Raw genomic sequence first — 23,974 nt, forward strand, 5'->3', positions numbered from 1 at the left:
CAGGAACAGGAAATACCAAAATACATCATCTTGTCATTGAAAGGTCTGGAGAAGCTTTGGTGCTTCATATCAATGTCTTTGTTTACAATAATAACAAACTATAAAAATAGTTTATCTTGTAAGCTGACAGTGTGTATACGATCATGAAAAAGAAAGAAAAGACTAAGATAAATATTACCTCAGCAACGCTCAACGCATTTCTGTTCGAGGCCCCAGTAAAACACTGGGCTGCACAGCGGTGGATGGTGGACCTACAGCGCTGAAGCATGTCCCAATTCAGCTCTTAACTCTCTACCTACTTGAACACGCATTTTTACGGCCAGGGAAAAGCATTCTTGAGCTGGAATGTGAAATATGGCTGAACTAACAACAGACAATATAGTGGCGCTACCTTAAGTTCTCTCTGTGAAATTCAGTTGAATTAACAGTTCCTAATCGCAAAGTGCATTTCAACATTAGGTATCAGTACGAGCAAATCCCTCTTCTAGGCTGGCCCGGCAGGGGGTCCGCCAATTACAAACGGCTGCTTTATAAAACCCGTCTTAACTCACAGAATGATAATTAGTGCTGTTGAAAAAAAAAGATATTTCAAACTTTTAAACTCCACACTGATGTTCAAAACCAAAAAGACCTGATGATACGTGACAACAAAGTCCACTAGCGCCGCAGCTAATCACAGCCATTAAGCTCAAGCAATACCAGCCTTCTACTGCGACAATGCAGCCTGTATGGAAATCACAGCGGCGGATGGATTTACCTGTCAATGAGTCGCAGCCAAAGCGATAGAGCTGGACTCTGATGACAGGATCTTAGAGCACACAAGCCATGCAAACTGTAGGGAAATTCAGGCCAGACAAAAAAAAATCACTCCCATTTGAAGGTGCAACACATAAGCAGGCTCAGTACAGTAGGGCAAAGTTCAGGCCCGGATCTGAGCTGGAAAGAAGAGTGGTCACTACTCTTGTTTCACTCTCTACTTAGCGAGTAGCACTGCAGCAATGAGCCAAAGTAGAGAAGATTGAGTAGTCGAGCACTATAGAGAAGAGGAGAGCCAAGGGACTGGTAGCAACGACTATGCTCAGGTGTTTACGTAATGATGGGGGTGTTTCATCAGAAAAAAGTCATTTTCTTGACCTCAGATATGCAAGAGATGTTAATTACTGGCTATATTAAACGTGATCAATTTAAAAATAAAGTTCAAAAGAGCTAGTCCAACAACAGGAATCACTGTATATTTTAATGTTTAATGGACAAATATTTACTAAATAATAGGATAATTTAGTGCTGGGCGATATGAGTACATATCAATATCACGATTAATTGTACATTTTACCACGATCACGATCAATGAATGATTATTTTGTTGTTGTATTGTGACCCTCACAGTTCAGTGACGAGGCTGGTGCTGTAAATATGCTCCAGTGTTAAAGCTGGGATATTTTTTCTAATGTTGCCGGGAGCTTTTTCCTCTCGTTTTTAATGGCATTTGACCTTGTGAATAGGTTAGAAGGGTTTTATTATTTTTTTTATCAGAAATTTCAAGCCAACACACACCACTTATACCATGTTATTAAAAAATGGGGACTACTGCCCGTCCCTACATCCACACTCCAATGCTAGGGGACTTTCTACTCCTTTAGCAGATGCCTGTGGCCTGGTGCTCATGTGCAGCTGTTCTAGAGAGTCTTATTTCATGTCATACACTGCAATGGAGATTATACAAGTTGTGCATTCACACCTGACGCACCCTAAAATACCAGAAATCCATGAGATTATATGTCAAAATAACTTGTATTTATAAACACAGCTCAAGCGTTTTCAACACAGACTTGTGAGACCATGGTTGACAGTTTACTGTCATCATTAATATAGGAACACTCCACAGGATATACAGCACTGCTGCAATGCTAACTTGCAACCAGTTTGGTTTCCCTCTCTGTGAAGCTGTACGTTGTGGATCACGTCCTACAAAATAAAGGACATAACTGCAATTAACATTAACATTAATCTGTAATCTGGATTTAGGCTTTGGGCAGACATTCTACCTCCGTGGCCTGTCCAATCTACATAGCCACAAGATGGCCCTTTAAACCTCCCAAAAAATAAATTAAAAATCACAGCAACAAGCCAGAAAGCACATTAAGTCTTTTAAAGAAGCTGTGCTTATGAGAACTTACCTCACCTTACTCAATACAGGGACTCATGGCCTATCATAAAACTGAGGCCTGGCAGCAACAGCAAACAAGGCAGGTTCCACCCTGATAAGTAAAAAGTAATGTCTCATGAGAGCGTCACTTTTGTAAAACAGCACACTGAACTGACAAACCCAAATAAGGAACCGCAGGCCAAATGAACACAGAGACCAGCACACTGTTACACATTCAGTGAGCTGAAATTAAACATGGTGATGTTATCACTGTCATGACAAATTATGTCATCCCTCACCTCTGTGTGTCATGCATCAGTGTATCGTGTTATCAAGAGCCTGTAAAATATTCTGCCGCTGAACTGAAACAACAGCACATAATACACTGAAACCAGTCACTGCTAGAGTGTCAACCCTTTACGCCATTAATCTACATTTTAAATCAATTTTCAGCAAATGTTATTTTTTGTAGTTTTCAGATGATGTTTTTAAACATGATGGCACTGCAGGTACTTCCCGTGGGCTTCCTCCGGGTGACTGTCTGTGAGGAGTGTGGTGTGTTCTCCCTGTGTCTGCGTGGGTTTCCTCCAGGTGACTGTCTGTGAGGAGTGTGGTGTGTTCTCCCTGTGTCTGCTTGGGTTTCCTCCAGGTGACTGTCTGTGAGGAGTGTGGTGTGTTCTCTCTGTGTCTGCGTGGGTTTCCTCCGGGTGACTGTCTGTGAGGAGTGTGGTGTGTTCTCCCTGTGTCTGCGTGGGTTTCCTCCAGGTGACTGTCTGTGAGGAGTGTGGTGTGTTCTCCCTGTGTCCGCGTGGGTTTCTTCCGGGTGACTGTCTGTGAGGAGTGTGGTGTGTTCTCTCTGTGTCTGCGTGGGTTTCCTCCGGGTGACTGTCTGTGAGGAGTGTGGTGTGTTCTCCCTGTGTCCGCGTGGGTTTCCTCCGGGTGCTCCGGTTTCCTCTCACAGTCCAAAAACACACGTTGGTAGGTGGATTGGCGACTCAAAAGTGTCCGTAGGTGTGAATGTGTGAGTGTGTGTGTCGCCCTGTGAAGGACTGCCCCCCCCCCCCCCCTCCATAGTGTATTCCCGCCTTGATAAGTGCTTACAGACAATGAATAAATGAATTAATTAATTAACAAAAAAAATAATTAACTGGTACTACTGCTTTACCGATGTATTTATCATCCTTGTTTAAAATTTTGAAATGTATGTTTTATTTTCAGTACTGCAATTAAATTGGGCCTCTGAAACACACACACACTAGTGCAATACAGGCAGTGAACACACAATGAGTGTTGGGCAATGCCCATCGATGCCCGGGGAGCAGAGGGTTAGGTGCCTTGCACAAGGGCTTGTGATTCCTTCACTCCCCACTTCACTATAAAAGTACAACAGCACAATGTATTTAATACATGTTGAAAATAGAGTGACATATTGTTAAAAATAATCATTCAAAGCATGTGCATGTTATTTTATATCTGGAGCAACTACCAGCCCACACACTGTGAAACAAGATCACCCAGTCAGATTGTGTGGGCTGCCTATATCAGAAAACACGGGGGGAAAAAAAACAACAACATGCCATTCTGATTTTGCTTCATTCCTGACATCAAACAGAGATATAGAGTTGTCCCGCCTCCCCCACTGAGTCTCTCCAATCACAGCACACAGAGTGAGAGCACAAAGACTGCGTTTAAACATGTAAAACACACAAAACGAGAGTGGAGAAATGATAGAACCAAGCAAAAACAGCATAAAATTACAGTGTAAAAGGAAGAGAACAGAGCTACAGCTGATAAAGAAGAGTCTCTGTGCCTCGCTTGACGCTGCTGCCTGCCTGATCGTCATTTAAAGGAACAGAGCTGAAACCAGCCTTCCAGGCTCACATCTGCATTTCATCACTACCCTAGCCGTGAAACAGGGGTAATGTATTATGTTGAAACCAGGATGGTTGCCATGTTCAGACAAAAAACAGCAAACAGTCCAGAATGAAACCAAGTGAGAACAAATTACCCAAGCCCTGGTCTGGCTGGTCACTTCTTTATGCCTGAAAAGTCTCATCCTGTTTCCTAGCATTATGACTGCCCTTTTCATGAACCCCTCACTGAAAGCCAAGCTAAATACCAAATGTGCTAAATATGGGCACTGGAGAACAAGAGGAAAAGGGTCTAAAATTAGAAAAAGGGTTAAACCCTTTTATCCATGGCTCTAATAACGAACCTTGAAGAGGTAATTGGGAGTGAGCTCAGTTGAGAAGAGGGGTCACTCAAGTCTGAAACTTCATATTAATGCTTGTAAGGGAAGCCCTTTCCGCTAACTTTTTAATGAAGGGACTCTAATACCCTGCAGACGGCTTCAGTGGAAATGTAGAGTGTCTTGGACGTTTTGTGTAGTCTTGGAGTCTTTTGTGTACTTTAAATCCATAGGTTTAACTCACTGCAGCGTTCATACAGAGTCTGCAGGACGTCTATAATTTAAAAAACGATGTAATGGATGACTTTGAAACAACTGAATCAGCATATCATTCTCCCACTCTTTCAGAATCGATTGTAGAAGGTGAAAACCTGTGGTGGAAATATGGAAGAGCTAAAATGATATTTAAAAAAAGGTTTAATAATATAGTATTCGATTAAAGAGCAATTAAACAGCCCTACAGTCGAATATTTCTCTGCAAAAAAAGAAACATTTGCTAATGCATACTGCACCCAGGCCCTAGACACTCACTTGTTTTAAGGATATAAAGCTGCTTTTGTTGGCATTAACAATAGTTGGCATGTCGTCTGTCCAGAGAAACAATGTTTAGCAGGGCTTCTGTGAAGCTGTACACAGAGGCACTTTTAAGAAGAGAAAAATAGACTTCTTTTAGCGATTCTTTATTATTTCCAACAGAGAGGCATCAAATAACAACAAACTATTATTACAAGGATTTCAAACTCCAGCAGTCTGCCTTAAAAAGGGCCTTTAAGTTAATAAAATGCTCTATAAATATCTGTCTAAATTCCCAGGATTAAGACTCAACATCTCCAAGAACGATGCGTCATGCTGAAACAGGAGTTTACCGCTCAGGCTTTTCCTTCCAGCTCTGCTCAGCGCGCACAAGTCTCCACCGGCCTTGTCGTCTGCCAGCCTGCGAACAAGGCCAATAAGCAGGCTAGCTCTCAGATCAGCTGCTCCAGAAATGCGACTACGCTAATCCCCAGGGCAGCAGGGGAACAACCCTGGCCAAGCCTGACCCCAGAGATCTCACCCTGAGCAAACAAACGTAACGTAGGGAGATGCAGGCAGTGCCTCAGCAACCAGCCTATTCTCTTTCTGCCCCTGAGTCAGTACAGGCAGAACCTGCCAGAACAACACGTTTTAAGTGAAGATTTAGACTCGGAATTACAACACAGGTCAATTCAATCCTCTTGTGGAGCTTTCCCCCGATGTGAGCGACAGCTTGGCCCAGTTTTCAGTGTCCCTTTAAACACCCTGCAGAGGTGGCAGAAAACATTCAGAGGCTGATTAAGAATTCCTGCATGCAGCAAATACAAAAACAGACTGGCTCGCTGCTGGCAAGGGCAGAAGTTAATGCAGCAGAATCCATCACACAGGAAAACACATTGTATTTAATAGTATAACACACTGTATGTACTGTTTCGCAGTATTAAAGCACTGTAGTACATCAAGACTGATTCCCGGACAGGTATTAAACCCGAGGCCTGATGTGTACACCTTTTTTAAAGGAGATTAACATAGTCCAGGAGCAGGGATTATCTTTGCCCAAGATTCTAACCCATAATGACTTATATTACTGTAATACACCACAGTATTAAAACTGTTAGACAGCAGTCTGTTTTTCCAGTTGAATTCCAAACGTCACAAGCTTGCACAACCTGCTTTCTAAAGAAAACTGCAAAAGCAGGATAATCAATGAGGGGTGAGTCCGAGACTGACTCTAACCCACGCCCTGTTAGACACAAACAGCAAAAACTAGAGAGGGTTTGTTCTGTAATACACCGTAAGGCTCTATCATAATTGTTAAAATGATAATCACAATTATATTTTGCTTAATAATAAACAATAATAAAAGCTACACACTTTCACGGCACTTGTTTTAAATAAATAGTAGGCAGTAGTTTGTATCATCTTGTCCACTTTAGGTGTAAACACATTCAAAGGTACAGGCTAAGGGTGTGTGTTCACACTTGGCAGGTTTGCTTGGACTAAAGCACAACCTCAACTGACAGTTATGCTGGTAGAGTTTGCCGAGAACAAATTGGGAAGGCTGCGGTTTGAGCTGACAGTGACACAGTAATGTGAATCATCTCTCGTTATGGACCTGTATGTGTGTATTTAACTCAACTAAACACTGTGGAGAAACCATGATAATATACATTATCTCATGGCTAGTTACTTTGCTAACACGAAATATACAAGACATTAAATCCACCAGTGTGTAATGTCCAACCAGTAAAGCTACAATTCACTAGGCATAATGTCTAAATGTTGTTGGGGCCAGAAGAAATGAACCGCACCTATAAATGTATGCTATGTCTTTTGAATGAAAGTAAGTCTGGTCCATAGTCATCAAAGGAGATTTCAACATTTAAATGTCAAACATTCTTCTGAATTTTACTTTTTCTTTTGGTTTGGAAAATGCTGTTCACTCTATATCAGGGGTCACAAATAGGCGGCCTGTGGTCGCTCCAGACACCACTGTCCTGGGGCCTGTAAAACTAGCCCAGAGGACAGTGTTGTGTGAGTTTAAACCAATAACTTTAAAAATAAGGAAACGATTACGGGCTGAAATTCCCATAACGCTGAACGTGGATTCTGTTTACGAAAGAAGTCCCACCCTCCAGCAATAAGAACCAATCAGATTGCTGGTTGTGAAAAAACAGTAAAGTCAACTGCAACTACAAGTCTTTAGGGACTTTACTTAAATACGCTTTTTACTTGTTGTGTTACCTGTAAATTCTACTTGAAATGAATAAAGGGCATTTTATTTAGCGTATTTCCATCTATCCATTATTTGTAGCCGCTTTATCCAATTCAGGGTTGCGGTGGGTCCAGAGCCTACCTGGAATCGTTGGGCGCAAGGCAGGAACACACCCTGGAGAGGGGCGCCAGTCCTTCACAGGGCAACACACACACTCACACCTATGGACACTTTTGAGTCGCCAATCAACCTACCAACGTGTGTTTTTTGGACTGTGGGAGGAAATCGGAGCACCTGGAGGAAACCCACGTGGACACAGGGAGAACACACCACACTCCTCACAGACAGTCACCCAGAGGAAACCCACACAGACACGGGGAGAACACACCACAGTCCTCACAGACAGTCACACGGAAGAAACCCACGCGGACACAGGGAGAACACACCACACTCCTCACAGACAGTCATCCGGAGGAAACCCACACAGACACAGGGAGAACACACCACACTCCTCACAGACAGTCATCCGGAGGAAACCCACGCAGACACAGGGAGAACACACCACACTCCTCACAGACAGTCACTCGGAGGAAATCCACGCAGACACAGGGAGAACACACCACACTCCTCACAGACAGTCACCCGGAGCAGGAATTTCTTTTTTCTAATATTTATGTCTTGTTAAAATATATTGAAATGTAATCGAAATGTAACATGATTTGACATTCAGTTGTTAACTAAATAAAATGTTTTTATAACTACAAGACTAATTCCGTTTAATTAATTACCTCTGCTCTACACTGTAACAAAAACAAAACAGAAGACTACTAAATCAAAACATGATATTTGTATAACACTTTTTCAGCCAGAAACACAAGCACCAGTTATGCTTTATAATTTGACAAAGCCAATAAAAGGAAGGTGTGACTGCTGTAATATGGAACAGAAAGCCCTTTCAGTGTCTGATAGAGATATCCAACAATAGGCTTGCCTAGTGTCTGTGCGTGGTCACTATGAGGAGGTCATCATGCCACTCTGAGCCGAGACAAGCAGCTGAGGCGGTAAACTGAGCAGAGAGCCGTTCACTAATGCTCCACTGCTTCAGAGGCTCAGCAGAGACAGCCTGCTGTTTCAGGTTGTGCGAATAAGAGCTAAAGGAAAAAGTATCCCACTACAGAAAAATGGACTGAAAAGACTGAGCTCAGTTCGATTTTACCAACACAGAAGAGACATGTGAATGGCATCCCCCAGCTCCGTCTACAGAGACGAGGAAAAAAGACTGAGTGGGATACTGCTAACGGAAGACGAGGCTGAAGATGATATGTTTAGATATAAAAGGCAAAAATAATAATAATAGGATAAGTGAGTGCTAAAGATGTTAAACATTTTAAAACAAACACAAGTACAGAGACAGAAGAATACTGAGAAAAAACAGTGAAAACAAAAACAAATGAAAAGAGAACTGAGCGAAAACCAGAGCATGCACTCGGGACAGGGTGAACAGCGAGTGGCTCATTATCATTTAAAGGAAAAGGCTCAAAAAATGGTCGTTCTGAGGGGTTGAGCTCTCTTGTGGTGTTTGTCTTGTGGTATTTTGACCAAAGCAGGTCATTCATTTATGCATTCATTTATTTTCTGTAACCCTTACCCAGTTCAGGTGGGTCCAGAGCCTACCTGGAATCATTGGGCGCAAGGCAGGAACACACCCTGGGGGGGTTCAGTCCTTGACAGAGTGACACAGACACACACACACACACACATTCACTCACACACTCACACCTACGGACACATTTGAGTCGCCAATCCACCTACCACACGGACAGAGAGAACGCACCACACTCCTCACAGACAGTCACCCGGAGGAAACCCACGCAGACACAGGGAGAACACACCACACTCCTCACAGACAGTCACCCAGAGGAAACCCACGCGGACACAAAGAGAACACACCACACTCCTCACAGACAGTCACCCGGAGGAAACCCACACAGACACAGGGAGAACACACCACACTCCTCACAGACAGTAACCCGGAGGAAACCCACACGGACACAGAGAGAACACACCACACTCCTCACAGACAGTCACCCGGAGGAAACCCACGCGGACACAAAGAGAACACACCACACTCCTCACAGACAGTCACCCGGAGGAAACCCACGCAGACACAAAGAGAACACACCACACTCCTCACAGACAGTCACCCGGAGGAAACCCACGCAGACACAGGGAGAACACACCACACTCCTCACAGACAGTCACCCGGAGGAAACCCACGCGGACACAGAGAGAACGCACCACACTCCTCACAGACAGTCACCCGGAGAAAACCCACGCAGACACAGGGAGAACACACCACACTCCTCACAGACAGTCACCCGGAGGAAACCCACACGGACACAGAGAGAACACACCACACTCCTCACAGACAGTCACCCGGAGGAAACCCACGCGGACACAAAGAGAACACACCACACTCCTCACAGACAGTCACCCGGAGGAAACCCACGCAGACACAAAGAGAACACACCACACTCCTCACAGACAGTCACCCAGAGGAAACCCACGCAGACACAGGGAGAACACACCACACTCCTCACAGACAGTCACCCGGAGGAAACCCACGCAGACACAAAGAGAACACACCACACTCCTCACAGACAGTCACCCGGAGGAAACCCACGCAGACACGGGGAGAACGCACCACACTCCTCACAGACAGTCACCCGGAGGAAACCCACGCAGACACGGGGAGAACGCACCACACTCCTCACTCGGAGCGGGAATCGAACCCACAACCTTCAGGTCCAGCTGTGTGACTGCGACACCTACCTGCTGTGCCACCGTGCCACCCAAAGCAGGTCAGAGGTGTTTAATTAAGACCCAGAATAGTGTTCACTTGTGAACTGTACTGGATATAAAAACAAATTTATTTAAACAGTAAAACTGCTAGATATTCAATGTTTTGGAGTAAACATGCCTTTATATTTAATCCTAGCTGCTAAAAAAACATCACCTTCAATATTAGCCAATAACAAAACACAAACTATTAGGATGTAAGTAGATGTAAACAGGATAAAGCACTCTCTACTCTGCGGTTAGTGTCATGGAAAAACAGCTCTAAAAGCGTATCTGGTCAATGTAGATCTCTTTCAATAGACCCTGTCTGTAACCCACAGACATATGCTCAGACATGTGACTACCCAGAACATCACTGTTAAAGTGTTTGGCTGTGCTTTCTGTGTGGGCTAGTTATACTAGACTTTATAAAAGCCTTTAGGCCTTCATGCAAATAAATGACTTTACTGAAACAAGCATTTTATTCAAATGTATCTAAACTGTCCCAGAGAAACGCAACGACTCTCCCACAGTTGTTTGCGGTTACTTATTTATAACGACGTGTTTGAGCTAGCCTATTTATGACCAAATCTCGGGATGACCTCAGCAACAGAGCAGTGTCTCACCCAGCGATACAGATCTTGAGAAATACTGTCTGTGTGAAGCCCAGTATTCAAAGTCACTGGCTTGTTTTAGGACACGCTTTGCTGCTATTTTAAGGTCAGTAACCATCTAAGGACTGTTCTTGACCCTAAAATATCTACGATAATACAATTTAATACTGCAACAATTAATACAGATTTTGGTGGCATTTTACTGAAGGACATTGTAAACCTACATAAGGCATTTATGACAACTTGAAGAAACCTATATTAACCTTTATAAAGGTTGTTATAAACACTGCTTTAGGCAGTTTCATCCTAGAAAGTGTAATGACATCCTGCTTAATTCCTGATGTATAATAAAATAATGACCTACAGAGACGTAGGCTATTACACAGATATTAATGGAGACATTCAGCTTCTAAAACAGATTTAGACCAATCAGCCAACCACTGATGTGAACCTGACCCCAGCTAAAACTAAAAGACTGAATGGTGCTCTACATTCACTGCTCGGAATAACAACACCAAAGAGAGCACACCAAACTCCTCACAGACAGTCACCCGGAGGAAACCCACGCAGACACAGAGAGAACACACCACACTCCTCACAGACAGTCACCCGGAGGAAACCCACGCAGACACAGAGAGAACACACCACACTCCTCACAGACAGTCACCAGGAGGAAACCCACGCAGACACAGGGAGAACACACCACACTCCTCACAGACAGTCACCCGGAGCAGGACACGAACCCACAACCTCCAGGTCCTTGGAGCTGTGCGACTGCGACACTACCTGCTGTGACACTTTCAAATATAAAATAACTCAATGTCATGTAGTGAAGTAAAACTCTGTTGGAGGCTGCTCATACTTAGATAAGGTATTGTTAGACAGTTATTAGCTCTGTGTCTATGATTAATATCATTCTGTTTAGTTGTCCATCGAACTTTGTCTGCTTTGCTCACAATGATTTAACTGATGGACCCCAAAGAAGAAGAGCCTTTAAACTTTCTTTCAGCAGTGGAGTGATGCGAAATGGTTCATTGTTGAAATATGCATTGATTACTGATTCCATCAACTCGCTAGAAAACACAGTTCCAGTGCTCCACAGTCCAATGGTGGGGGCTTTGATTAAACCCCTAAAAACTCATCCCTGTTCAGAAAGACATGTGTAGAAGCTTTTTTTCTGAGATATAAAATAACCCTTATAGTTTTAAGAGTGGTTTAGATGTTATTCCTTGCCTGAAGATACATGAATATGCAGTTAGTGCTTTGTCCAACCACATCTCCACCATTAGCTTGCGACATAAAAGTCCTGACGGGATTGGTTCCTTAGCCTTGTGAGGTCAGAAACTTTGATTGTCTGAATCCAACTGTTTGAGAATGTCTTTGGTACAAAAGTCTTCAAAGCCCACTTACATTGCTCAAGATATGTCTAGCACATACAAAACACCACACTGACACATTAAAGGCTAAGCACCACTTATTAATAATATTCCACATTATTGTAGTTACTGACATATATAAGTATGAATTAAAATGAAAATAGCAGCTTAATTTGCTGATTAAGTTGACAAAACTGACAATTTTATTAAATTGACGAAAAACCCGAGCTCGCTATGGAAATTCTTTAACGCAACCGTAACGTCACTGGTGGACAACAGCTGAACAACGCCGCGGTAAAACACCGTTATGACTGACTGTTATGACAGTATCTAGCTAAATAACCAACATTATTCATGACAATAGCCTAGCAATAAGCTAAACTCAAATTTAGAGGTACCGTTATTCTTGTAAATGTGATCGAAGTCGAACTCGAATTCATCCGACACTATAAACCTCCGTAATGCAGCTACGTACGGGGGGGGGGGGGGGGGGGCAACGGTCTTTTAAACCTTATTCCTCGAATTAGTAAGAAATAACATGTTTTCTGACTATCAATAAACACAAGTTAGGAACTCAAATTCCACTGTATTTATTTGTTTGACACTTTCATAGAGCTGGTCTTTAGCCTTTAACAGGGTAAAAAAAAACCTTCGGTTGGGGGTGAGGGCTTTTTAATACCCCTCTTGGCATTGAGTGTGGTGAGCCACCCCAAGTGAAGTCGATATAAAATTACAGACTGAGTCTAACACAGGTTTCTACTGTCTCTGCTCAGTGAATAGTGAGTTAAAGCTCCAGGGTAACTCCATCTTACCAGTTTTTACCTATCACTATAGTTCTTCATTAATTTAGTGTGTTTGTTGTTGTTGTTTATCGTTTTAAGCCTAGTCTACTTAAGCAGGCTTAGCTATTAGGCCACTGGAGACCAAATCCAGTTTGACTTAACGTACACAGCTTAAGCCGGATCCTTATTCGCCAGCTTGTTTCAGTTTTCCGTTCCACCTTAAATGTTGTACTATCATATTCTGACAACGCGTCTTAAACTGAAATAGTAACAAATACGTGCGTACATATTCATTTTAAATCTAAGCTGATAAAGCTGGGTTTGGCTTTGTTGTAATATTCCATTCCACCTTAACTGTAACTTATCGTTATACAGCGGAACCGCTGCACCATTTAAGGTGGGACGGAAAATTCCCCAGAACGCAGCTCCAGTCTCTTAATATCCTTTTACAATGTAAATATTAACAGCCTTTTCAAAGGTAATGAAGTCTTAGCTGTCGCTTAGTGCAGGCGCTATTTAAGGTGGAAGATATAATTCAACTTCAGCCCCGGTAATTCAGGCTGAATTAAGGTTAGCCTTGCCTTGTCGCTGATGTTGTCCGCGCTCTCCGGTTCCCCGCCTCCTGCCCCAGCGCCTCGTCTCCTCAGCTCCGTCATATTCTCCCGTACGCTCCGCTCACACAGGCATAGAGAGGAGTAAAAACACGGCGTTTAAAGCGAGTGTCCACCCCGTCTAACGGACACTCAGCGGACAGCCGGTTTTACGGGAGCCTCCTGGAATCGTGTTTGAACGCTCTCGGCGCCAGTCCCGGGGATAAAGTGCGCGCATTTGTTTCCTGTCCGCAGGTGTAACGTCTGTTTGCCGAGTGCTGGACTGCGCTGTGTTCGTTGGACAGTCACACAGTCCCAACCTCTCTCTGATTCAGAGTCGACTCCCTATGATTCAGAGTCGATTCGCTTTTTTTTATTCTATTAAAACTCCTCGTTGATTCACAGAGTCGACTCCGATTGATTACAAACGACGAGAATATTTTCCCAAAGCTATACACTAGACTGATGAGAGTTATCATTAAACAGCTTACATTAAAATTCATAAGTAATCCTACATTAAAATAAGTATTAAGTGTAAATATGTTAATAAAGTTTAAAAAAGAAACAGATAAATGTATATCAGCATTTATAAATACACAGGCTACATAAATACAGTATGTATCACGTAAATATGAAAATAAAGCATATCTATTCTGTATAATTTTCCTGCTAAAGGTTTTGTTTATTTTTCAACAGCAGTGTGTTCATGGGTGGTACAGTGGCACAGGTAGCGTCAGTGCCCCACAGCTCCAGAGCCCTGAGGTCCTGGGTTTGGGATCACACACAGTCATTTTGTTGTGTTCTCACTGTATCTGGAACAAAATGCACCTGCAGAATACACCATCAAGCATGAGTTTGAGGAATTTGCACTTCTCCTGAAAGTACAGATCTACTGTGAACCAGGTCAAATTAGAAACTGACCGGAAAATTCAGAGAAAGGAACTATTGTTGCTGCAGAGTGGAGAGAACATTTTTGAAAATCCACCACTCCTGTCTCCGAGTGGTCTGGCATAATCATGTCAGATCATTAATTTTTATTCTTTCTAGTTGAATGCTTATTCTTTCTGTTAATTTTATTATTTAAAAAAATGTGCCATGTTATATTTATTAAACAAAAATCTTTAATTAATTAAATTAAAAATTCATTCATTCATTATCTGTAACCCTTATCCAGTTCAGGGTCGCGGTGGATCCAGAGCCTACCTGGAATTATTGGGCACAAGGCAGGAATACACCCAGGAGGGGGCGCCAGTCCTTCACAGGGTGATAGACATTCACTCGCACACACACCTACGGACACTTTTGAGTCGCCAATCCACCTACCAATGTGTGTTTTTGAACTGTGGGAGGAAACCAGAGCACCCGGAGGAAACCCACGCAGACAGGGAGAACACACCACACTCCTCACAGACAGTCACCCAGAGGAAACCCACACAGACACAGGGAGAACACACCACACTCCTCACAGACAGTCACCCAGAGGAAACCCACGCAGACACAGGGAGAACACACCACACTCCTCACAGACAGTCACCCGGAGCGGGACTCGAACCCACAACCTCCAGGTCCCTGGAGCTGTGTGACTGCGACACTACCTGCTGCGCCACCATGCCGCCCTAAATTAAAAATTAGTAATCTTAATTAAATCAGTAGAATGCATTAGTATTGAACGCAGTATACACCACTTTTGAATAATGCAGTTAATGTAAATGGTAAAACAATGTTGTAAATGCAGCCTTCCTACAGTATCCACAGTCCACCACACCGTTGTATCAGCATGCTCAGGCTTTACGAAGCACAGTGTCTGTAAAGAGGAGGCGTAATACACTGTATACAGCATTGAAAAATAAGTAAAGACAATTATATTTCATAGAAACACAGTGGAAAAGTGGACGATGCTGGTGGTAAACAGCAAGGATTTAATTGAAATTAAATTAAAAATATGAGTACCAGAATCTATTGCATTATAGTAACAGTACATTTCAGGGGTTACTCTACAAGGAGGAGGAGGAGGGCATGTTGTTGTACTTAAACACAAATGCACAATGAACATTCAGCTATCACAGATTGCACACCAGATACTGTAGCAATGCAGTCTAACACAAGACCACCAAAAAAAAGAGAATCCTTTTGTTTGTTTGTTTTTTGAATCCTTTTGTTTGTTTTTTTCTTGATCAGTCCTTGAATTTTCATACGTAGGAGTACAAAAAGTCGACCCGGAGGTTTCTGGGCACACCATCTGCATACGTGGCAACTCTGTACACAACTCTCTGGGCAGAACTCAGTCAATAATGCCATAGAAATGAGGAGCAAAAAAAAGAAAAAGAAAAAGAAAAAAGAAACAATAATAAATGTCAAAACATGTACAATGCACTGACACAGAAAGTCAGCAGTGTTAGACATGCGACAAGTAACCCAACTTGCTGAAAAAAGTACAATAATCAATCATAAAAAAGGAAACATTATAATTGCATAAATACTTTGTACAGTTCGTCTCGCTGTAAAGGAACGCACCCCGTTTAAAACGATAGCCCGCAACATATAAACGCCTCGGATAAAACCATGATCTTTTTTCCTGTTTGTACACGTGAAGGTGCGAAAAGAATGTGGGGCTGACCCCCTGGCCTTTGTGAACCCCGACAGCTTTGATGTTATGATTGCACGCTAATTTACAGTACATAAGTCTATAATAATAATAACAACCATAATCAGAACGGGTGCATATCAGGCTGTATGGCAATCCATGGTGAAATGTATGAAGACGGTGAATAATAGACTACTGCGTGTGTAGCATTTCATCCATTAAAGTGATTTATGTGTTTAATGTTAGTTTAAAAAATAAAAAAGGAAAGAATGGTTCTTCCTAATGATCAAAGCAGCACTTTCAATGCAGTGTTGCCCACAGTACCACTGACAGAAGACAACAGGGATAAAAGAATAAAATAAAAGGTCATACTTCTCCTTTCAGTGATTCCAGTTGTTCAACTACATTCTTAAAACATAAAATCCCTTTCTCGCCGAATCAAACACCGGATCCTGCGTTATAGACTTGGTTGTGCATTTCTATACAGCACTGGCCACAAACTCACCACCTGGAAATCTAACTCTTCCTGCGGTGTTTATGCTGTTATCAAGTTCTCTGAATCTGCTACTCTCAAGGTTTGAGGTTGTGTTGAAGTGATTTTTGGCAGAAACAAGTAGGACGCAGTGTTGCTCACTTGTCTTCTGTAAATAAGGAGAAGGTAAGAGTATTGTACGGTAATGCGATAAAATCAGATGAGTGTTTTTATCCAGTTAGAATCATAATATTGCATAAGCTTATATAATTTTCCTTAACATGTATGAGAGTGTATATGCCCTTAAAAACCTTTTTAGGCTGCAGTATTCATTTGTGGCTATTGTGTAATTAAAAAAAACAACATTCCTTGTTTGACACGTCCCAAACATGGACGTTATAGCTATCCGACTAATAATTACGATGTGGTGGCTTTTACGTACACTCATCTCATAAATATGATATTTCCAAAAGGACTGGAAGGCAGCATTAGTTCAAACGCGGTTCCCCTTCCCTCCACTAACAAAAATACATCTGGCCGGTCATAGAACTCTGAAGGTGGTGACTACCTGGAACACAAGTGGCAGACTGTTAACTTTAAATAGACAGGAAAGACCCCCAGAAACATGACTGCATCAGGAAGTGTACAATTCACACATTCTACACACGTCTGATTATTCTCTACTCGAGTTTAAACAGAAGACCACACAACGGCCTCTCAGAAAGTTTCTAAAAGAAAAACAGTGGTTAGTGTTAGTGAGAAATTTTTAAAGCTAGTAGTGAACAGACAAATTAAGTCCCTTGTTAGCCTGAATTTACAGATCACCACAGCTACTACACGCATTATTCACTCAGTCAGAAAGCTGTCAGCTCATTGGACACGTAACAATATTTCAGGACCGTTCTCAACGTCTGAAACGCTCAACAAAATCTAACCTCTGGTTCCTTTAAAAACCCTGATATGATGTGAAATGAGATTAGGTCGAAATATAAGTGGCGAATGTTAAATACGGTAAATTCATAATAAAGATTTCTATTGTTTATAAATACAATTATAAATTTTACACCAAGGCAGTTTGGCAACAAAACTTAAAACCAAAAGATATATCAGCTACTGGCAAATAGAGGGGATCTGATACTGTGGGCAACACGTCAATATTAATACACTGTAAACAAAATAGTTAAATATTTGCATAACTAGACACTGTAATAATTTTGACCCACAAACATTTATTATTAACATTCATAGTCCCCGATATTATACCCGCTGGGATGCTGTGACTAGTGACATTGACTACACACAACCACTTTTTTTGTTTGTTTGTTTGTTTGTTTGTTTGTTTGTTTGTTTCTTTCTTTCTTTCTTTCTTTCTTTCTTTCGTTAAGTCAGGAGTGGTACGTTATAATGCTATGTTACAGGCAATGTCTTGTTTTCTTTATCTCTTAATTATGACTTCTCTTCTTCCTGCGCTAGTTAAAAAGGCCATTGTAATTATTTACACTATAAACACATTTCATGAAGGAGGGTTTCCGCGTTCCTAAAATCTAAAAGTTCATGGAAAATGCTCACGTCGACATGACCGCGTGGAACATGAAAGAAAGCTAAAGTGAAAAGTCAAACAGACGTAACTCATCTCCCGTTACTCGCCGGTATACGCTCCACCTCCATCCACGAAACAACGGACATTTTAGTTTTACGTCAGTGCTTTATGAACAGGGGTCTCTTGCATGGGGTGGTAGTGAAAGGTGGGGGAATGTGGTGAGGGTGAGAGAGAGAGTGAGGGAGTGAACCGAGGTCTAGTTTCTGGAACCTTCCTCTGAGGCCCGCTCGTGCTGCAGGTTGTAGTAACAGTTCTGACACACTCGGACGGGAGAGGAGATCTTCAGGCGCTTGATCTCTGACTGGAAGCGACTGCACCTACGAGACCAGAGGGAGGGGTTACATCACAGCGCTGACGCAATGCAGGAGTTTCCAATGTTTTCCAATTCAAACAATTGTCTGTAACATTTTAACTAGATCAGCCTCAAGAGAAGAAGAGAGAGAGAGAGAGAGAGAGAGAGAGAGAGAGAGAGAGAGAGAGAGAATTAGCAGCGTCTCCCAAGTTCTTACTTCTGGCAGAAGAGCTGTCCACAGTTCCTGCAGTGATGGCGCCTCTCTGTGAGCGAGAATCTCACGGCGCACCCGGAACAGCTGTCCACCTGCTCATCCTTCACCCAGTGGTCAGCAGCGGAGCGCCCGGGCTGCTCACTGACCGACCAGCTGAACACACGGCCACGTCCGTCACCCACCAGAATCTTACTGTGGTCCCTAAACAGAGAAGAGATGGCAGAAGAGAAGAGGTTGTGTGGTTGAAGTGAGTGGGTAACACTGCTTCCTTCACCACAGATGGCCATCTCAAACGGTCATAATTCATAGCTGAACTTCTTATTGAGCTTTGTGTGTGGTGTTAATGCATAAAGACAAAAAAATCCAGACAGATCTGAGCTCCACTGATTATGATTCTAATCCAAACTCTATCACTGCATAGATTTACAGGGTAAAAAGATCTACCACGGGTGCTCAGTTCTCTCTGCAAGAGCCACAGTCCAGTGCATTTATAGTAAATTATTGTATTACTCAATTACAGTAATATGCTGTAAATTTGAAATACAGTAGAGTTCCTGTAAAAATACGGTAAATGGCTGGGAACTCTGCTGCCAGTATTTTACTGTAAATCGCAGTATTTACAGTAAATTATTGTATTATTCAATTACAGTAATATGCTGTAAATTTGAAATACAGTAGTGTTCCTGTAAAAATACGGTAAATGCCTGGGAACTCTGCTGCCAATATTTTACTCTAAATCACAGTATTTACAGTAAATGATTGTATTATTCAATTACAGTAATATGCTGTAAATTTGAAATACAGTAGTGTTCCTGTAAAAATACAGTAAATGCCTGGGAACTCTGCTGCCAGTATTTTACTGTAAAATTTAAAAAAATCTGGTTATAGTGGAGAACTTCTCACTCTATACAACAACACACAGAAATTCTGGGGTTTATTTGTTAAAAGACGTATATAACGTATATTTAAAGACAAGGGAAGAAGATACATAAATGTGTCCAAACACAGCTGTTAATAATCCTAAAGAAATGATAAACCAATTAAAAATCATTAACAAATAGTTTATCTCTGTGTGTGTGGTCACAGCAGCCACACCAGGTTAAAGTCATAATTGTATTATATACAGCCGACTCAAAACAATTCACATGGGATTTAAGGCAAAAAAAATGGACTGAGATATTCCTAATGATAATTGGAATATCTCCCACTCCCTCAGGTCTCCATTCCAATACATAAGCGAGAACACACACACACACACACACTTACTTTGAGATGGCGAGTGCTGTGATTTCTGCTGGCTGAGCGTTGTCTTTGCGGTCGAAGGCGGTGTGCATGGTGAGTTTGCTCCGGAACACCAGCTGTCTCTCCCATCTGTAACCTGCTCAGGGACAGAGAGCAACACCAACTCAGTGCTCAGAACTGCCAACCGCTCTCACACACACACTCCCAGAACTGCCAGCCACTCACACACAGCTCAGAGGTGAGCCTCTGGCAACGTTCTAACCTCCATGGGGGAAAAGGTACTAAATTAAACTTAGTTAGCTTGTTGCCGTATTATATATATATATATATATATATATATATATATATATATATATATATATATATATATATATATATATATATATATATATAAAGTCACTGAGGGAAGAGGCAAAACATGCAAGGAATGCAAAGCCTTGGTCATGTGAAGCACAACAGCACCCCCTTGTGTAGCAGTCCCTGAATGAACAAGCCTAGAATGAAAAACGCTAATCATACAGAAATTTTATCAAGGAAGAGTGTAAATTAAAGAATTTTACATGATGAATTATTGATTAAAATTCACCTCTGCCCTGTGTTTGGACTGATCTTAAAACCAAATATGACAGAGCCAAAGAGCAACGTAACATACTTAAAAACCCTGTAGTACCTGCTCGGAGCCGGCTGTAAGGTCGAGCCTCCATGGAGCTGGGCTGCAGAGGCTGAGGGACGGCTCCGTGAGGAGGTGCCGAGTGTGGTGGGTGTGGGTTGCCATGCGGGGCTGTTCCTGGTCTTCCCTGTCCTTCTGAGTAATTCACAAACACAAAGCCGTCCTTCTCGTCGATGCTGAGCGTGTCTGACCAGCGGCGAGAGTCGTCCGAGCTGCTGTCCACTGACCACGAGGCTCCGGGGCGGGGTTTTGGCCTGTGGATGGCGCTGCCGGGCTGGCTACCGGAACTACGGGGTTTGGGCTCTTGACTCAGACTCGTCTCCTCACCCTCTGATTCACTGCTGTCCTCATCTGGAGCTTCACGGCCATCTGCAAGATTTATTCAATAAAAAAGGGGAAGGGATTGTAATCAAAGAAGGAATCGTGAGCCATTTTATAATCACAGCAATCACTTGGTAATTATTGACATATTGGGGGTGTTTTACCCATTTTTTCCTCTCCGCAGCAGTCTGGTATATCTGGAGGCTCCAGTGGTTCTGGTGCTGGGGTTTCGGGAACTTGTAGGAACTCCATTCTCCAAAACTACAAGAAAAACTCTTTCAATGAAGCTGCCAAGTTGGCTTTATGTCTATTCTACACCCTTACAAACAACCCAAACATCCCATTTTAACAATGACATGCAATATCAGTCTCGCAGTGTTTATTATGGAACATGTTGCTGAACACAAGTGAGTGAGTGAGTGAGTTAGTGTGAGAATGTGCATTTGAGCAAGTGAATGGAGGAAAGTGACTGTGTGATTGATTTACCAGCTGCTTCACAATTAATAAAAGTTAAAAGCAGAACATTAAATAAACCGAAATAAGGGATGGCTGGTTACCCTGACAACGCCGTCCGAGTGTCCCGTCACAATAACATTCTGCGTGTCCCACTCGTTCATCTCAGACACGCAACAGCACAAGATCTGCTGACTGCGGCCAGTGAACGTGTTGGCACTGGCGATGGGGTTCCCGTTAATGCTCCAAACATGTATGTGTGTGCCAGCACTGGACACTATGTCTCCCTGTGTAATAAAGAAAGCAAGGCATCTTTCAACGCATTTTTAAATCCATCTTCAGAGGTGAATTAATTAAAATAAAATGTTGGCTAAGCACGCTGGCTAAGCACCAGCGATATGAAAGTGTGAAACAAATAAATACAGTGGAGTTTGAGTTCCTAACTTGTGTTTATTGATAGTCAGAAAACATGTTATTTCTTACTAATTCAAGGAATAAGGTTTAAAAGACCGTTGGTTCTTCCCCCCGCCTCCCAACAGTGTTGGGAAACTCTAATAGGCGTCTTGCCTGTGACGTAGATGGTGGACAACAACTCTAGAAGTTGCACTTAATTTAATGCAAAATGAGGAAAAGGTGTGTTGTTTTTGGCTGCAATCATTCAATGTACAGTGGGACATCTGTGCACAAATGGCCCAAAGATCCCAAAATATCCAGAAAATGGACTAAATTTGTCAACTTTAAACGGGCACTTTGGAAAGGACCATCCGCTCACTCCGTTATCTGTAGCTCATTTCACTGGCGCTTTTCCAACAATATGGGCATGTAAGGACACCAACGAAAGGTGTTCAAGAGCCTCTGTAACATGGAGGTAAACAGGGTAAGGACACTCACTTCGCCTGTTTTAGTTGGTGTTAGTTAACGTTAGCTTGACTTGCTAAACTCGGTGGCTCAGATTATACTCGGCTACGTAGCTGCATTACGGAGGTTTATAGTGTCGGATGAATTCGAGTTCGACTTCGATCACATTTACAAGAATAACGGTACCTCTAAATTTGAGTTTAGCTTATTGCTAGGCTATTGTCATGAATAGTGTTGGTTATTTAGCTAGCGAGATACTGTCATAACAGTCAGTCATAACGTTGTTTTACTTCGGCGTTGTTCAGCTGTTGTCCACCAGTGACGTCACGGTCGCGTTCAAGAATTTCCGTAGCGAGCTCGGGTTTTTCCGTCAATTTAATAATGTCAGTTTTAAAGCAAATTAAGCTGCTATTTTCATTTTAATTCATACTTATATATGTCAGTAACTACAATAATGTGAAATAGTCATGGAGGTCCATTAAGTGGTGCTTAGCCTTTTAAAACTTTGTGTTTCTGTAAACCATCTTTTTTCAGTGGAAACTTTGAAAACTCACCTGAAACATCTCAATTTATCAAAGCAAAGAATACAGAACATACAAAACCTTTGCTTTTTCCTAGAAAATCACTCACATTAGTTTCACTTGCTTAAATGAATTTGATTCCCATTTCTTCTTATTCCACTGCAACAGTAATCAGTGTCTACAGAGTGAAGGGAGCGTCAGACTTACAGTAAGCTCATTGATGCAGAGCGCTGAGACGGGAGCTCGGTGGCCTCTCAGCTGTGTGACAAATGATAGTTTGTTCAGGTCCCAGATGATGCACGTACGGTCCCGAGAGCCACTGACAACGATGTGGTAAGCGGAGGACGCCGTCAAACATGTCACTGCGTCAGTGTGGCCGAGTAAAGCCTATAAGCAGGTCAGAGAAAAAACATTTCACAGGGAAGGAGTAAAATATTGACTGAGAAATTATTTAAAACAGAGTGTATACTCTATTTATTTATGTTCCCCCCTCTGAAAACTGCACGCACTGTGGACACGTTCAACAGTGCAAGCGCCGCTTTGTTCTGATGCTGTCAGCTACACGCCAAATATCACCACAATGTAACTTTAGCTTAGGAGCGACAGACTCTTGAATGGTTGGATGAGCCACTAACTTTGGCCACATAGTGTATGTATTGGCTCCTGGGTCGATATATGAAAGACCAACATTAATTTGGAAGCTATAACTAAATAATTATCATAAATTCCAATGGTGCTTCACGTAATTTGAATATAATCAGTGACTGCTTATTATTTTTTACCTGTTTAAGTGTGAGGGTCTTGGCCTTCTCTTTAGAAGTACTTGTTTCCCACACACAGATAGCTGTGCTGGTGCCTCCAGTAATGACCAGTTTGGGGTTAGGACAGATAGCACACAGGATCTGACCCCATTCGGACAAACATTCATACACGATAACAGCCTGCAGAAAGAGAAAGTTCCTGTTATACAACAAAGAACACAAACACTACTAAATCAACAACTGCATGAACTATTCATAACATGACTCCAAAAATAAAAATAAAATGCTGAACTACATATGGCCACCAGAGGGCTGTTAGCTCTGGTGTATAATAGTCTCTAGAACGTGGACACTACTCAAACCAAGGCCTGTTGTTTGGGGAAGGAAAGTGCTGCTAACATTTACATATCTACATTTGATCATATCAGGGCCATACGTTATTATATAAAGCAAAGTGTATTAAAATAAACAGGTTAAACACTTACTATTGCAAGCGAAGTTTAAAAAATGTATTTTCTTAGGGTACTATTTGTGCGTAAACATGTAACAATATCATCCTTGTGTGTTGATGGTAGGGTGACCAGATCTGAGATGGTGACAAACAGGACACGTCTCCGGGGGTGTGGGGGGGAATGAGCTCTCGCCCCTCGCTGCCGTTGTATTCTTAGCTGAACCTATATGTGCTTTTAGGTCCTTTACACCTTTATTTCCTACAGAAAAACAT

General features: G+C 42.2%; 2 protein-coding genes across 10 annotated transcripts in view; both read right to left on the minus strand.

The window, feature by feature from the left end:
• LOC136676236 (phosphatidate cytidylyltransferase 1-like) overlaps window positions 1-13,576 on the minus strand; it is a 41,702-nt gene extending 28,126 nt beyond the window's left edge. For both annotated transcript variants that reach the window (XM_066653090.1, XM_066653089.1), the window contains exon 1: window positions 13,254-13,576. In XM_066653090.1, coding sequence (XP_066509187.1) covers window positions 13,254-13,328 — 75 coding nt within the window. In that variant the 5' untranslated portion in view covers window positions 13,329-13,576. The remainder of the gene's footprint in view (window positions 1-13,253) is intronic.
• Window positions 13,577-15,149: 1,573 nt separating this feature from the next.
• LOC136676233 (WD repeat and FYVE domain-containing protein 3) overlaps window positions 15,150-23,974 on the minus strand; it is a 100,256-nt gene continuing 91,431 nt past the window's right edge. For 5 of the 8 annotated variants that reach the window (XM_066653084.1, XM_066653085.1, XM_066653082.1 and 2 more), the window contains 8 exons: window positions 23,272-23,430; window positions 22,697-22,876; window positions 21,215-21,397; window positions 20,822-20,918; window positions 20,337-20,705; window positions 19,691-19,805; window positions 18,428-18,625; window positions 15,150-18,235 (listed from right to left, as the gene is read on the minus strand). In XM_066653084.1, coding sequence (XP_066509181.1) covers window positions 18,115-18,235; window positions 18,428-18,625; window positions 19,691-19,805; window positions 20,337-20,705; window positions 20,822-20,918; window positions 21,215-21,397; window positions 22,697-22,876; window positions 23,272-23,430 — 1,422 coding nt within the window. In that variant the 3' untranslated portion in view covers window positions 15,150-18,114. The remainder of the gene's footprint in view (window positions 18,236-18,427; window positions 18,626-19,690; window positions 19,806-20,336; window positions 20,706-20,821; window positions 20,919-21,214; window positions 21,398-22,696; window positions 22,877-23,271; window positions 23,431-23,974) is intronic. The other 3 variants (XM_066653086.1, XM_066653080.1, XR_010796266.1) reach the window with 2 other exon arrangements.

This window comes from Hoplias malabaricus, chromosome X2, assembly GCF_029633855.1.
Source record: "Hoplias malabaricus isolate fHopMal1 chromosome X2, fHopMal1.hap1, whole genome shotgun sequence".
NCBI classification, from domain to species: Eukaryota; Metazoa; Chordata; class Actinopteri; order Characiformes; family Erythrinidae; genus Hoplias; species Hoplias malabaricus.